This window comes from Silurus meridionalis, chromosome 5 (assembly GCF_014805685.1).
Source record: "Silurus meridionalis isolate SWU-2019-XX chromosome 5, ASM1480568v1, whole genome shotgun sequence".
Taxonomy (NCBI): Eukaryota; Metazoa; Chordata; class Actinopteri; order Siluriformes; family Siluridae; genus Silurus; species Silurus meridionalis.
The window spans coordinates 4,650,290-4,666,891 of NC_060888.1; the positions used below are offsets into that span (position 1 = coordinate 4,650,290).

The following is a 16,602-nucleotide window of genomic DNA, read 5'->3' on the forward strand; positions in this document are numbered from 1 at the left end:
GTGTGGAGATTCAACGCTGCCCCCCCCTCCCCCTATACACACGTACACACAATCCTGATCCGACTTTCAGGGATTCCTACTTCCTGGTAGGCGGAACCTGTTGAATTATTTCTATTGAGACCAAGGTGGCCTGATCACACACCTTGCTCCTGTGCTTTGTGATTGGTAGATAGTGACCCCCTTTTTTTTTCCAACCGTTTGACTTTGTAAAGAAGGAATTCAAAGCTCGGAATGAACTGAAAGGGTTTAGTGATAAGATTCAGGATGTAACACCCACACACACATGCATCATCATGTACACTCACCTGCATAAATAATAATAATATGCAAATAATGTTGGTTTTTTATAATGTGCTAACATATTTCTATTCCAAACATCTGACTTATTGAAGAGAAGCCATATAAATATAAAATGGGTTGAATGTCTCTATCTATCTATCTATCTATCTATCTATCTATCTATCTATCTATCTATCTATCTATCTATCTATCTATCTATCTATCTATCTATCTATCTATCTATCTATCTGGCATAATTCCACTTTAAGTTCACATACAGTATAGTGAAATCTTTACTCTGTGAATCCTCTGTGCAACAGAGATGGTTTTGTCCATGTGTGTGTATGTGCACTGTATCCAGAAGTAGCCTTGAAATTGTAACCTGCCACCTACTGGCAGGAAAATGGCATTACAAAAGCATTATCTTATCTACCGCAAAGGTGCATTTTTTTCCCACCACAAACACTATTTTAATGTGTCCTGTATATAAGAGTGTGTTGCAGTGCCATACTACTGACTTATAAAAACATCTATCTATCTATCTATCTATCTATCTATCTATCTATCTATCTATCTATCTATCTATCTATCTATCTATCTATCTATCTGTCTGTCTGTCTGTCTGTCTGTCTGTCTGTCTGTCTGTCTGTCTATCTATCTATCTATCTATCTATCTATCTATCTATCTATCTATCTATCTATCTATCTATCTATCTATCCATCCATCCATCCATCCATTTATTCATCCATCCAATCTAAAGTACATCTATATAGGGATTTTCCTAGATTTCTGTGTTTTATTTAAAATGTGGAAGAAGGAAAATGCAACATATTTGCACCATGCAGTCATAATTCATTTTCTTCCTCGTAAACTAGATTTTTAATTTTTGTGTTAATAACATTTATTCCTGTAAATTAATGATCTCTTTCCCCTGCGTAAATAAATCATAGCCACGAATTACATGTTTATTACCTAATAATGTCACCAGGGACTCCTTGGGCCCTAATGGTTTGATTAATAATAAAGCTTTAATGGTATATTTAAAGGTAAACTTTACCTGCTCTTGGATTCGATAGATAGATAGATAGATAGATAGATAGATAGATAGATAGATAGATAGATAGATAGATAGATAGATAGATAGAACTCAATGAGTGAAAAAAACTTTATTTCAAAATCAATAAATATGTCATCACAGCACTGGAACAATACATTATTTCTGAATCAGGAATAAATGAAACACAATTGAAGATTAGATAAACATGAAAGTATATGTTATGAACAGTTTTGTTTACAATTACTATTTATGTATATATGTATGTATGTATGCATACTATTAGTAATATAAAACATACAAAATAATGTATCTATGAATTTATGATAAATATGAATAAAGAGCAGATACAAGCAAACCATACATTGAGAAATAATTGAGAATTAATCATCTCCACCACAGAGATAGAGCAGGGCCTTCCCATAATCCCCATCAGTGTCCTCCTGAAAATGAAAAACATACGGACATAAATGTAAAATGTTTTACTGTTTCCTCCTGCTGTGTGATTTGAAAGCAAAGTGAAAGTAATACCATGCTTTTATGCACTGACCTTTGCTTCAGTGTGTGTATAGATGAGAGTAATGAGGTGTGTATGTGTTACACTTGCCTGTATGGTACGGTGCAGTGATTCTCCATACATCTTCTTGTACTGGGCTCTGATGTCCAGCATGTCCTCCTCACTCCGGGACACCATGATCCTGATCAGAGTCTCATCATCAGTGCCGGCACGCTGGGAAATGCAGACCAGCAGATAAAATGCAGATCGATTGATATTTAAAAAAAAACAACGAACACACTGGTAAAATTGATAAAGATTTCTACCCTCATAGAGTCACGCAGGGAGTAAGCGAAATATCCCGGGATACTTTTCACACATTTCACTGGGAAGAAAAAATAAATGTATTTAAATTCCTGTGAGACTGTTTTTTTATGGAGTGTCTAGACAAATGTGTGTTTTTTTAACATATTCCACATTGTTTTTTATTCTTTCTTACCCACTGCTACGAGCAATGCCTCAAGGTTGCCAGTAAACTCCCCGCAAATACTCTCTTCAATGTCACATCCAGCTATTTTCTTATACACATCAAACACTAGGGCAAAGAAGAAAGACACAATTGAAGCATTTCTACTTTCCAAACAGTGTCCGAACACTATATAATATAGTTTATTATACCAAGATTATTTTGTTGTGCTTCAAATATATTGCATTTTCCGCATACACTATATGGACAAAATTTTGTGGACACTTGATAATATTGGTATGCACTAATAAAAAACCTCCACTCTTCTGGGAAGATGTTCCACTAGGTTTTGGAGTGTGGTTATGGAGAGTTGTGCTCATTCAACCATAAGAGTGTTAGAAAATTCAGGTATTGATGTAGATGAGGTGAGGAGACCTGAGGTGCAGTCGGCATTTCACAAATATGTTCTGTGAGGTTGAGGATTAGTGCTCTATCGCAGGCAACTCAAATCATGTAAAGGATATTTTCATGAAGCTGGTTTTGTGCACAGGGGCATTGTAACGATGGAACAGGTTTGAGTCTCCAGTTCAAGTGAAGGGAAAATGTTCTGCTACCATATTCAAAGACGTCCAATACAATTGTGTGCCCCCAACTTCATGGTAACAGTTTAAGGAAAAACCACATATGGCTTAAAAACTCAGGTGTCTATATAGTGTACCAAAGTGTTGTTGAATTCTTAATTCTGATTGGTCAGGAGGTGCTGATTTGTTACAGCCTCGCAAATAAAACTTCATCACCAAGATTTAATTTAGCAAATTGGGACTGTGCAATTCATTATTCAAAAATTGTGGTGAATCATTATCTTTGAGGAGGAAATTGTGGTAAAAAAAAATCTTAAATGATCATGATCTGGGAAGGTTTGGTGAAATCAAATCGAAAAAAAACAACAGCTGAACTTGCTGCTATATATAATAGTGAAAATAAGAGCATTCCCACATGCACAATGTAAAAATACCTCAGGAGATTAAGATTAAACAGCTGTATATCTGTAAGAAAACCACTAATTACAGTAGTGAGGCTGATTTTTCAAAAAAAAGTTACAAATTTTCCAGAGAGCATAAAGATTGGATTTTGGAGCAATATCAAAAGGTCATGTGGTCTGATGAGTCCAGGTGTATCATGGTAAGAAGAGTTATGATCTGGGGTTGTTTCAGTTGGTCAGTTTTATTTTTAGCAATGTTATGTGCCCAAAAATAATGTCAACTGAATACACTGCATTTTTCATTAATTGATTGTCAGGATCGATTGGGCTCAAATTGTGAAAGAGTGATTCGGGAAGTATGAGGCATCATCTTTATACATGTAATGCCCACCATTACTATTTTCCTTAGTATTTACACACACACACACCTACAATTACCTTGCCTCAGGTGCTCGATGCTCCTGTTTCCCAGTATCTGAACAAACTTTTCTTCATCAGTGCCGACTTTTTTTGCACCGGCAGCAAACAATTCCTGAAATTGTAGACATTTGTAAAGTAAACCTGTGTATCACATTACCTCTAATTCACCTTAAAACACCTCTATTGCAACACATACTAATCAACAAAGACCAAAGAAACCATCATTATTATTTTAATATATTGATTGTTTCATTTAGATAAGAGAAGACGGGAATAAAAGCAGACACAAACATGATCTGTTTACCTTGGCGTCTTTCTCCACTCGGCTTTCATCCACTCCCTCCTCCCTTTCTCCCTGAAGAGAACAATAGTGTATTAAAAGTCAAGATGCTTTGCAAGGCAAGACCGATATCACCCTACACAATCCCTCATTACACAGAGCTGATGAGCTTTACTCAACCTGGCAACCTCTGGGATTGAGTTACTAGTTTACTTCTCAAGTGCAATTAATCCTCATGCTTGCACCATCTTTAGGGCGGCTTTAATCAGATAGCGTTGCGATCTCGCATTATCACCTCTCTCTCACCGTTTCTATGGTTTCAGTTTATCAACACTCATCTTGACTATCTTGACCTTTGTGCACAAACTAACAGTAGCTTGACCTTTCGGATGTGTATCGCCTTCTGGATTCATTCAATTTGCATTGTGCGTAATTGATGCTTTTCAGCCAAGTCTGCACGTCTACCCGTTAAACTCTCTAAATCCCTAATTTATTATTTATGTATGCAACTTAAAGCATATTAGACTAATAGAAACCTAAGTCTGTTATTTCAGGAGTCTCCATCGGTGGACTTTAACGGGTTAAGCAACGTCCTCAACGACACCACTGGGGATCAAAGGCACTAAATGACTTGCACCGTTTTGTATTTGCATTATGCTGATACTTTTTGTCCAAAGCAAATCAGATATCAATGCAGGGTTAAGACCAAATCTTGGCACCTTGGGTGTGTTGGGATTCGAACTCAGAACCTTTTCTCAGTAGTCTAAAAAAAAATTATCATTAAAATCAAGACCTCGTGTTTAATTTAGCTTATTCATTAATATAAAAAAATTACATGATTTACCTGTGCAAGCATAACCAGCAACCTCTGATAGTGTCCAGATGTATCTCCCATGATGTCCTTCTCCAGCTTGCCTCCATACTCTAGGTTTAGAAACATGAGAGATCAATAACAACAAATCATTAATGACAAATTCAGACATCTTAATGGAGTCAGACAGGACGTGTAGGAAAGGGCTCGGCTTTTAAAAGGAGTTCTCTGTCATATTTTCCATTGGTGTGAAAGCGATGGCTTTTTCTTCTCCAGTTTCTAGATTAAATGACACACACACACACACACACACACACACACACACACACACACACACACACACACACACACGCACACACAAGCGTCTTGTGGCTATGAATGAACACAGTTTCACCGTGTTTCTCACAATAGCATAATAGAATCAATCTTGGAGTCTAATTGAAAATCCATCCATCTTGTTCTACCAAGACCTTTCTGATATCTGACACTTTCATTAGCATCTGAAACTAATTACATGTAGATATGCAAAGATGGTAACCATAAGTGTAATTAACAGTCTATTTAAAGTCCAGGAATTGCTTAAGTTCAATCGTGTGTTACTCTAGGAGTAAAAAATCTACCTTTAATATTTCATAAATAAATCTAGATATCCTGCTCTAATGAGAAAGCCAGAGCCAAAAAACCTGATAACGAACAACTCCTAGAGATGATAATATGAATGGGGGCTCTGCTTTTGGTATTTGGAAATGAATAAGTATGATTATAAATCCTTTGGGATCAAATTTACTGTCAAATGACTTACCATTAAAAAAATGTAAGAAAATTTTTTTTCTTTAAAAAAATGTATGTATATTTATTATTATTCATTTATATTTATTTGTTTGGTTGGTTGTTCTATTTTGCATTTCTTAGTCAAAACAAAAACTTTTTTGTTTTCTTATTCTCCAATTTTCCTCCATTCTTCTGTGAAGACGTTCCACTAGTTTTTGGAGTGTGGTTGTGGAGAGTTGAAGGTTCATCAGCCACGAGGGCAGTCAAGCATTGATGTAGGTGAGGTGAGGAGGCCTGGGGTGCAGTCAGTGTTTCATCCCAAAAGGTGTTTAGTATGGTTAAGGATCAGAGCTCTATAGCACACCATTGAAGATCTTTCTCTCCAAACCAGGTAAAGCAGATCTTCAAGGAGCTGGCTTTGTGCACAGGGGCATTGCCATGCTGGAACATTTTATGATACTGCATCCAAAGACATCATTTACAATTGAGTGCCTACAGCTTTGTGGTAACAGTTTGGAGAAGAATCACATGTGGCAGGAAAGGTCATGTTTTCGCAAACTTTTGGCAATATAGTGTATATCTTGAAATTTTTGTTAATTTTATTATGATTAAAGTCATTTTTTTTGGTTGACACGACACTGTATCCACTATAATATTCTGATCAGGCATGATAAAGATTACCTTTCTTGTATATCTTGTTAATCTCCTTTTTCTGCTCGGGGGTCCTGGAGGCCAAAATCTCAATCAGAACTTTATCATTAGTACCTGCTCCCTGTGTTATGGAAGATAAATAATGTTAAAGCTAGACACTAGTGTATCACAAACATGTTTAAGTGAAAATATAAACTGTGATTTTAAAAGCAAAGCTGAAAATAAAAATAAATAGTGGTTTACAATTTGGCTTGCATAGATATATCAATATATTATTTAAAAGAGAGAGAGAGAGAGAGAGAGAGAGAGAGAGAGAGAGAGAGAGAGAGAGAGAAACAGATGTATTCCAATATATAATTGCTTCTGTAGTAACTGCTCCTTCACTGGGGCTTCTAAGCCAAACGGTGCACCTAATGCGAACCTAATTAGAACGTACTGATATTCAACAAAAATAGGCGTCTTCAGTTTCAGTGCTTTGTAACAAGTCAGTAAGAATGTTTTCAGGTAAGAGGAGAAACTCTTTCTCCATTACAACCTTTTATTTTCTTAATGTGATTGATAACAGAGCAATTTTTTATTTTGCCCCAATGTAAATAGTTTTAAAAAATTCTTGTTATTTGAAAACATCTATTTTTTTCTTTGCTTTTCTCCACTCAGTCCTAGATTCTTCTTCTTCTTCTTCTTCTTTCGGCTTCTCCTATTAGGGGTCGCCACAGCGGATCATCTGTCTCCATACCCCCTGTCCTCTACATCTGCCTCTTTTGCCCCATCTACCTGCAGGTCTTCTCTCACCACATCCATAAACCTCCTCCTTGGTCTTCCTCTTTTCCTCCTTTCTGGTGGCTCCATCCTCAGCATTCTCCTACTGATATACCACATGTCCCTCTTCTGAACATGTCCAAACCATCTCAATCTCACCTCCATCACCTTGTCTCCAAAACGTCCAACATGCACTGTCCCTCTAATAAACTCATTCTCATCCTGTCCATCGTCATCACTCCCAAGGAAAACCTCAACATCTTCAGCTCTGCTACCTCCAGCTCCACCTCCTGTCTTTTACTCAATGCCACTGTCTCTAAACCATACAACATCTCAGGTCTCACCACCGTCCTATAAACTTTCCCTTTCACTCACACAGATACTCTTCTATCACAGATCACTTCTGCTATCACTCTTCTCCACCCACTCCACCCTGCCTGCACTCTTTTCTTCACTTCTCCAACACACTCTCCATTACTTTGCACTGTTGACCCCAGGTACCTCACTAGATTATTTTCTTATAAAAGATAAAACAGAAAAAAACTGCAATATGCGAATGCTGGTGCAAACATTTGTGCAGTCTTGTTGAAAGTGTTTTTTCTCTTCCCTTTAATTTGAAATAAGTGTATTTTTCTATTCGATACAAAGGATTTGACAGGACCTTGATGGCCTTGTGGAGCTGATCTGCATCATACACACGAGGCGCAGACATCAGAGGTATGATCAGATCCTCTAACTTCCCTCCCAACTCGGACTTTAGATCTTTCACTAGGTCCTACAGAGAGAGGGGCAGAAAGAGAGATGTGCTGTGAAGATAATATATAGCCACTGACTGACGGTAAAGTAATTGAGGTCTCATCTTGACAGCTCTGTTAATAGAGGTCCTCTGTAGAGTTATCGTTCACTAATGTGTACTGGCCTGGGTTTCTAAAAAAAAAATTTAATTCTTTAGCACTATTCTTGCTGCTACTACTGTATATAGTACTGGGTTCTACAGTCAAAACACCTTCAATATGAATTGCATTTAACCTCAGCAAATACTAAACAGTGATACACAAATATCTTTGACATGCACCAAAAGCAATGGCTGAGATTTACAACCATGAACACGAGCAGCGCCTCACTTTGCCGTGTGCTTTTTTATACGCCGCCTTGATCTCTTGTCTCTGGTCATTGTTCCGAGCAGTTAAGAGCATGAGGATGGTGTCTTCATCAGTGCCTGCACAGAAACCAGTTACAAGAATAACACGATTTCAAAACATGTCCTTATTCTTCAACAGTTTGGTTATATGTAACTAAAAACTGATGTGTCAAACTGTTAAACTGTAAAACTGTAATTATTGGTATTTTTTCTGATACGAAAAAGAAAAAAAAGGGTACAAAAAATAATTACAACATATGTTATTTTTAAATAGGAGACTAATATGTAGCATGCTGAGGATGGAGCCACCAGGAAGGAGGAAAAGAGAAAGACCAAGGAGGAGGTTTATGGATGTGGTGAGGGAAGACATGCAGGTAGTTGGGGTGAAAGAGGCAGATGTAGAGGACAGGGGGTATGGAGATGGATGATCTGCTGTGGCGCCCCCTAATGGGAGAAGCTGAGAGAAGAAGTATAATTCTTTCATTAAAAAAAAGAATGAAAGTTTCATGACTGGGAAGTTAGTAATTAGTATGCAAATAGTAACTCACACACTCAGTGAGCCTGGTAATTACCAAACTCTAACAGATATAAATGACTGATTTTGGTTGAAGTAGGAACAATGAGATCATTAGTTACTGTCTGAACTTTTTACCCTTAAAGACATGCAGCCTCGAGTTGCTTTAAATTAATTAGCTGCTGCTCATGCATGTATATTTAGATAGATAGATAGAGAGAGAGAGAGAGAGAGAGAGAGAGAGAGAGAGAGAGAGAGAGAGAGAGAGAGAAAGAGTTTGAACTGTATATTTCGTGTGAGTAGTATACGTGATTACTGAGCCAGACTGGTTTAACCACCAGGGTATATAAGTATAACTTCCTCACCGACTCCTTTCATGGCTTTTCGTAAGGTATCTGCATCCTGCTTGGCATTGAAATGCACGAAGGCTTTCACACTGCCCCTGTAAGCCTGAAGGACAAATCACAGCCCTGATCAGCAAACTGTTTATTTCTTGAATCTATATACCATTCACATTACATTTGCATTTACACTATTTAATTTCAATCCAACAGTATTTGTATAATATGTATTTTAACAATGGATATTGTTCAAAGCAGCTTTACAGAAAAAGATTGCAACTACTAATTTAGTCTCTATGAGTTTATCCCTGATGAGTGAGCCAGCAGTGACAGTGGCAGGAAAAACTCACTGTAATTGTATGAGGGGGAAATTCTTTAGAGGAACCACACTCAAAAAAGGAACCCAACCTTATCTAAGTAACACCAAATGTATATTCAATATAGTCCTATCACTGTTACTGTTGTGAATTTGGAAGACACACTAAATAAGAATCTGAAGCAGTCCTGAGACAGTGGCCGCTTGGTGGTGCTTGGGACAGAAACTTACAACCTCTTGATAACAAGTCTAATGCCTTAACCACTGATCTACCGCTGAGCTTACATTTCCATATGAAGTTATTCATCTTGTTAAATCATTTCGAACAACACAAAAACTCTACGCTTTAACTGGGCAGCCATTTTCTAATTCCCAAAACTTTCAATCTTGCAGAAATCTCTTTAGATATAATTTTTACATTGTCAGCTCAGGTTTCAGGATGTAAGTCCTAGTAGTCTCCATTACTTACAGTTTAGTGGATATTTTGTGACTCTTCTTACTCATTATAATGTAAACGTTTTGAGGATCATCCTGAGATAATCTTTGATGGACAACAGTTACTAGCATTAAAATATAAAGCACACATCTCAAAACATGAGATTCTCACCAAAATTCAGTTTAAGATCTTTTCTGTAAGTCTTGAACAGCACAACTGGGATTATAATACAATTTGTGTTCTTTGATATTGATTGAAATTATATTTAGATCATATAAATACATCTATAAACCCTCATACATATTGCACGATCCTTAATCGGTCTTTCTAGTTGTAGGAGGTTACATCAAACTCTAAGTCTTGTTCAAGTTTAAAAAAGATTAGTTAATTATTTATAAAAATGTAACATTATTTACATTTCAGAATAATTAACTATAATTAAAGTAGATTGTATGGATAAAATGAATTTATGTATTTATATGCCGTAATTAGTTAAATAGATAAAATAATAATAATAATAATAATAATAATAATAATAATAATAATAATAATAATAATAATAATAGGTTATAATTATAATAATATGACTGATTGTCTAGAGACATATTTAAATTTAATATATGTTAATGTTGTGTATATATAGTTTTAGTCATGAATATAAAAAATATAGACTAAATCCGAAAAATAAATAAATGGACATTAACACTGTGTTAACATTGTGCAGATTTAAAGTTAATACTAAATACTCTTGGTTAAGGATACTTTAATTTTACCATTGACATTTTTTACAACAATTTAAAAGTGACAACAACAAAAAAAAAGTATAAAATGACATTACTATAATAATACATAATACCATTACCATACCATACAATAATACAGTAATCCCCCGCTTTCCCTCGGTTGGAATCTCGCATCCCCGGTTTATGGCGGAATCGCATTTGTAACATAACTAATTTGTTTGGCTGATTTTCCTGGTTTCTGGCGGATAACACGATAGACCGAAACACTTATAGGGAATTGTTTTTATGTTGAAATATGAAATGTGTTAATAAAAAAATAATTAGTAATTAAACGAAGTAAAATGTTAATACAGTACAGTACTGTAAACATGAAAGAGCATTTTTAGGGTGGCGTCCGTTTATCGCGGTTTTTCTTTTGTCGCGGTTTTTCGTTTATCGTGAGCGGTTTTTGAGAACCTCACCAAATAGGCGATTACTGTACATTTATATCGCTATTAAATCTGAAGCGGTGGCTCAAGGCAATGTCACACACCACTGATTTGTAAAGCAAAGATACAAAAATAAGTCACGTGACAATTTTGTAGATTAAGTGATTAGATTAAAGGTGTCTGATCTACTGTAATCCAGCCATCCGGAGATCTATTACACAGATCCCAGCTAAGAACCTTGGATCATTTCAAACTTCTTTAAACCCTGTGTGCCCTGTGACATCTGAAGTCTTTATTTATTCAGTTCCTGTTTGGATGCTACAAGTAACTACAGAGTCAAATGAATGTTTGGAGGTTACTACGGCTACCGTTCGTAATCCGGATAGAATTCAATCCTAATCCCAAAACCATGATAGATGAAAACAAGCTTGGGAATGAGTTCAAAAAGATTAGCGCAATATTGACAAAGTGAGGCAAAGTGATCCTACGATCTTTAATCTTAACAACTTTACATTTCTTGCTTGAGGAAACCTCAACCTTTTTATTGAATCCTACAATACTAGCTTTGGGAAGTTAAAAGCTTTAATCATCAAAATAATATTTGAAGAACTCATTAGCTATTCAGAATTTAGGCCAGGATTACATTGAAATACACATTTGCATTTAATCCATTCATCAAATTTAATTACATTTTATTATTTTCTATTTATAGTTTTTTGGATCCCTGTTTGAAATATTTATCAATATTTAATCTAAAGATCAAAGTAATGCTAATAATATCGCCCCTCCTTTTTATTTATTTATTTATTTATTTATTTATTTATTGCTGCTTTTACACATGACTTTTTTATTTCGAATCCGCTGAAAATAATTATCGGGTTATTATTTGAAGATATTCGAAACACTGTCTAAGATGTATTTATTCGAGAAGGTTATGAGTAGGAAAAATCTCAACCGTGCATAGATAATATTGGATACTAAAACACGGGATTGGGAAGTTTTATAGGTTTTATTTGTGCTCCCTTCAAATTTTTTTTACAAGGAATCATTCGTTTTTGTTCATAGATTCCTCTTACCATGGTTGAAGATTCAATGATGTCCGAGGTGTAAAATCTAAAAACAAAATGAGTCAATAAATCAATCAATCAATCAATAAGTACATACTCACATATTAACATACATACAAATATACATAGATACATAAATTCAATGGTGCATTTAAATACTGAACTACTCAAGCTCTGTTGTTTATTCCTTTATAAACCTTAAAAACTTTCTTTATGACTTTATTCACCTACTAGAGAAGCAGACCAAACTTACCTATTGCTCTCTCCTCTCACCTGTGCCTGAGCTCAGAGCTCTGAATGCTAGACTAGTTTTCATTGCACCCCAGACCACATCCCCTACTGACGTCAGACTCGAATATCTCAACCCAGAGACAGAAGCAGTTTCGGGTTTTCATTCATTCATTTATTTATTCATTCATTTATTCATTCAGCTTTACACTGCAATTTTACTTTGCTGATATATTGACATAAATAGCGCATTTAGTCATTTCATTTTCAAATATATTTTTTTCCAAACAACATAACAAAGAAATCACTTTTATTTTCATTATTTTTCAATATGTTTATTATTGTGATGCATTTAAAGATGTTATATGAGTACAACATTTGAAAAGAAACAAAATAATTTTTTATTGCAATCATCATCATCATCATCATCATCATCATCAATATAATAATATTTATTTATATAACTTCTTTACACATAACAGTACAAATGCACAATTTTTTCCAAAAAATATGCAGCAAATTCATGAAAAGTGAATAATAAACAATTACAAAGTAATGCTTATACCTATATAATGCTTATACCTATATAAGTAATCAAACCATATAAATAATAAAGTGATAATATGTATGTAATATGTGATTAATACGATTAATAATAATGGAAATAATAATACACAATAATAAATATATTATTTTTATAAAAAGTACAATAAGAAAAAAAAATACAGCAACAATATCATTCACCCAATAGTTCTGATTTTCCAGATTTTTTTTCTTTGTGTATTCATGAGATGCTCATAAGGTGAAAAAAGGTGAAAAGCTGGTGAATCCTGCAGCCAGGTGAACAGTGTGTGTGTGATGAGAGGAGCGATTCTGTGTTACGTACATCATACATCATTCTAATGAGAAGTGTGCAAAAACACAAAGCCCTAATTACCTGGAGCACTACAGGCAGAACGGGAGAGAGATGTGAGAAGAGTGTGATCAGGTTACCTGTGAGCTCTGTTCGACCCAGATCTGCAGCGGGTCCACCCAGCGCCAGTCTGTCCAATCAGACACACAGGATGCATTATAGCACGCATGTGAAGCGGATTCAATTGAATCTTGTCTATGAAGATATGATTTTCCACCGGCGACAGTTTCCTTATGCGGGTTTGTCATTTGATCAACTTCACAAGGTGATTATAAATACTCTGAAATGCAATCTTCATCTGTTGTGCATCCTATTTGCACTCATCATCATTAATTACTTTGATACAGTTCAGGTTCGTGTATGATTTGAAGCCTACATTATAATAATGAAGGAGTAATAATGAAGAATTGTGTTTCGTGTTATAACGGTGTCATAAAAATAATAAATTGACGCTCTGACATTTTGCTTATTAGAGTAAAAGTAACAATGGGATTTTGAGATCTTTCAAAATTGTTCATATGTGCTTGTTTTTTGTTTTTTCCCCCAGTTCCCAAGCAAAAACGAGAAAAAAAGACAATGAATCAATGCTGCATCGTCATTCATACACCAATAATTCACTTTCAAAGTAAAAACTATAAAAGGCACAGAAAAATGATGCAGAAGAATAAAAGTTGCCTACATGTGAGCTTGTGGACACATAAGATTTTTAAACATACCATTGCACATGAAGTCCTTATTTGCTATTATAATATCCTTCACTCTCCTGGGAAGATGTTCCACTGGATTTTGGAGTGTGATTGTGGAGATTTGTGATCATTCAGCTACATTGGCGTTAGTAAAGTCAGCTAATGATGCAGGTGAGGTGATGAGGCCTGGGGTGCAGTCAGTGTTCACATTCATCCCAAAGGTGTTCAGTATATGGATGTGTAGAAAACAGGTGATTTGAAAAAGAAGAAAAAAAATACACTACATTTCCTTGTATTCTTTTTTAATACATGTAAAGCATTAGCAAATAAAATGATTCTGAATTTAGAGTGATTGGATGTAGTGAACAAACTCAGTTTTCTCAGGGACATTAAGATTAAATGCTTTAACTATCACTTTTAAAATATGTCCGGTGAAGAGCTATTTTAATTTAGTTTTATTGTATAATAAATAATTTCTATAAAAAGAATTGTGTGTATGGTCTAATAGAGAAACCTATGGGGGGGAGCCATAAGCACCAACTCACAGGGTCTACTTTATGAACTTAAAATCTATATTCGTAATCTAATCATTTTCATTATAGCTGCTTTGTGACATCCTGCAGTAAATAAGTAAATAAAATAAAATGTAATAAAAGTGTAATTAAATAAATACTTGATCTGGTTAATAAAATCCATATAGTGAACATTAATCATACTTACAGGACACTGGATTTTGTTTTTATTTAACAATTTGACTCTTGTATTGTTTTGAAATCTTGGTTAGCTAACGCATTGACGGGATTTTTAGCGCAACATTGCTAGCTTAGTTTTAAAAGCACATCACAGTGTGGCGTTGTGTCGGATTCACAGTCGTACACGGTCTTATAACATTTTTGCTGAACTTTAGCAGCATTATTAAATCTCATCAGCCACCAGTGTCTCGATTTTGACAGCAGACAAAGGAAGTGCCAGCACCCTGTAATTTCAGAAATCCTTAGAAAGGGAGGATTCAAAGATTTATTGTCAAGAATAAAATACCATGTGCCTAAGCAGTTTTGCACATCACAAAGTTGCATCTTGTCGTTTGAGTTTATCTGTATATAAACTGTCTAAGCACAACACTTGCGCGTAAACAATGAGCCAAAATACCTGAAATACGTTCAAATACGTGTGCAAATAAAGACATAACCCTGACCTAGATTACCCAATAAATGCTGTGTCTTAAATTAAAAAAATTAAAAACTTCACTCATCTCTCTTCATTAAGATTTAAGTTCAGGAATCCTTATGAACTTCATCTGAAAAAGGGATTAGAGATAACAGTGCATGTGAATATACTGTTTATTGTAAACATGCACATTTTAATAATAAAGAAATTATTGCTAAATATTGCTGAATTTTTATTAAAATAAAAATCCTACACTGAGCTAAGTAGTTAAAAATGCCCAGGAATGCAGAGACTGTACTGTAGATAACCTACATTTTCAACTGACAGGCAAATAAGGCACAGTATTGATGTGGGGAAGATGAGCACATGCTGTAATTAGTGTTTTGTGTGAGGAAGAAAGCCCAGGAGGCTGAATAACTGTATGACTCACTGTAGATTTTTTTTCCTGCATGTCATCAGCAGTGAGACGTTTATTCCTGAGTCCGTTCTTTCAGATCTCGATGATCTTTTATGAGACCCTGAATAAAAAATATAGCACAGGCTTTGCTCATACAGGGCTCTGTGTCCAGGTGTCTTGCTGGGGTATTTACTCCAGTTTTGAATAGAAATTAACTTAATTAAATTAATAATTGGCCTTAATATTAAAACGCATATATTAAGACTAGATGTAAGAATCTCACCTTTTGCACACCTGGTGCCTGTGATCTTTTCCACAATTGTCACTTTAACACTGGACTGGCAAACCTAAGTGACACTTTAATACATCACATAAACACTTTAAAGACACTGTGACATTTTAAATATGGACTACTCTCAGGATAGTGAGGACTTCACTTTTCTGCCATATGAAAAAAGGTACCAAAATGAAATCTTTCATTCTACATTCACACTGACAAGCCCCAAGCGACCGCTCTCTATTTATTTGCATGACAGCTGAAACTGACAATAATGATATTTAAAATCAACAATGCATCAAACCATTAGCCAGGACTGTTCCTACAGTCAACCCAATGCCAGATGTGGTCTGAAGTTTCTTCTCTTCCTCTCTTACAGTTTTTAATTCTCTTCTGTATTTAGTTCCTATTTAATAATAAAAAAAAAATCAAACCATTAATCGAATGTACTGTATATAAAAACATTACAAAGCATAACGAAGCGTTGAAGAAAGTGGCAGAAAGTATTGGCGCCCCCTGCTGACTGCACCAAGCCAGTACAGTAGCTTGTTTCTTTATATGAAATAATAGAACACAATATAAAACTAATTTAAATGCATTGTGTTGTATTCAGATCACATAGTGGGCTGTAGGATTTACATAAGAAAGCATCCACAAGTGACAGCAGAAAAACTGCACAACAAAAAGAGACAAAGAAACAAAAGAAACATAGTTGGGCTTGTAGGAGGCAGACGATGTCTGGCCCAGAAAAATAGAATAAACAGAAATCTGAAATAAAGAATGTTGTAATTTGTGGCAATTAAAATGCTAACAATTACATTTTTTTAGTTTGTTCCTCTCATTAGTCTTCATAGGTGTATTATGTAATGCCTATAATTAATTCTATGGTATTCTTCTTAAGGCTCTGTGTGTTTTTGCTGTGGATTTGTTCTAGTGAAGATTGTTTAATAAACATCCTCAGAATATGGAGTTAAAGGA

At 35.1% G+C, this 16,602-nt stretch overlaps 1 protein-coding gene across 1 annotated transcript in view; it reads right to left on the reverse strand.

Moving 5' to 3' along the window:
- Positions 1-1,611: 1,611 nt before the first annotated feature.
- Positions 1,612-16,602, reverse strand: part of anxa5a (annexin A5a) — a 16,263-nt gene continuing 1,272 nt past the window's right edge. The window contains exons 2-13 of the mRNA XM_046849791.1: positions 13,122-13,227; positions 8,991-9,081; positions 8,095-8,189; positions 7,632-7,745; positions 6,242-6,332; positions 4,823-4,902; positions 4,003-4,053; positions 3,717-3,810; positions 2,330-2,425; positions 2,157-2,215; positions 1,942-2,064; positions 1,612-1,777 (exon numbers count right to left, since the gene is read on the reverse strand). Of these exons, the coding sequence (XP_046705747.1) occupies positions 1,718-1,777; positions 1,942-2,064; positions 2,157-2,215; positions 2,330-2,425; positions 3,717-3,810; positions 4,003-4,053; positions 4,823-4,902; positions 6,242-6,332; positions 7,632-7,745; positions 8,095-8,189; positions 8,991-9,081; positions 13,122-13,227 (1,060 nt within the window). The 3' untranslated portion in view covers positions 1,612-1,717. The remainder of the gene's footprint in view (positions 1,778-1,941; positions 2,065-2,156; positions 2,216-2,329; positions 2,426-3,716; positions 3,811-4,002; positions 4,054-4,822; positions 4,903-6,241; positions 6,333-7,631; positions 7,746-8,094; positions 8,190-8,990; positions 9,082-13,121; positions 13,228-16,602) is intronic.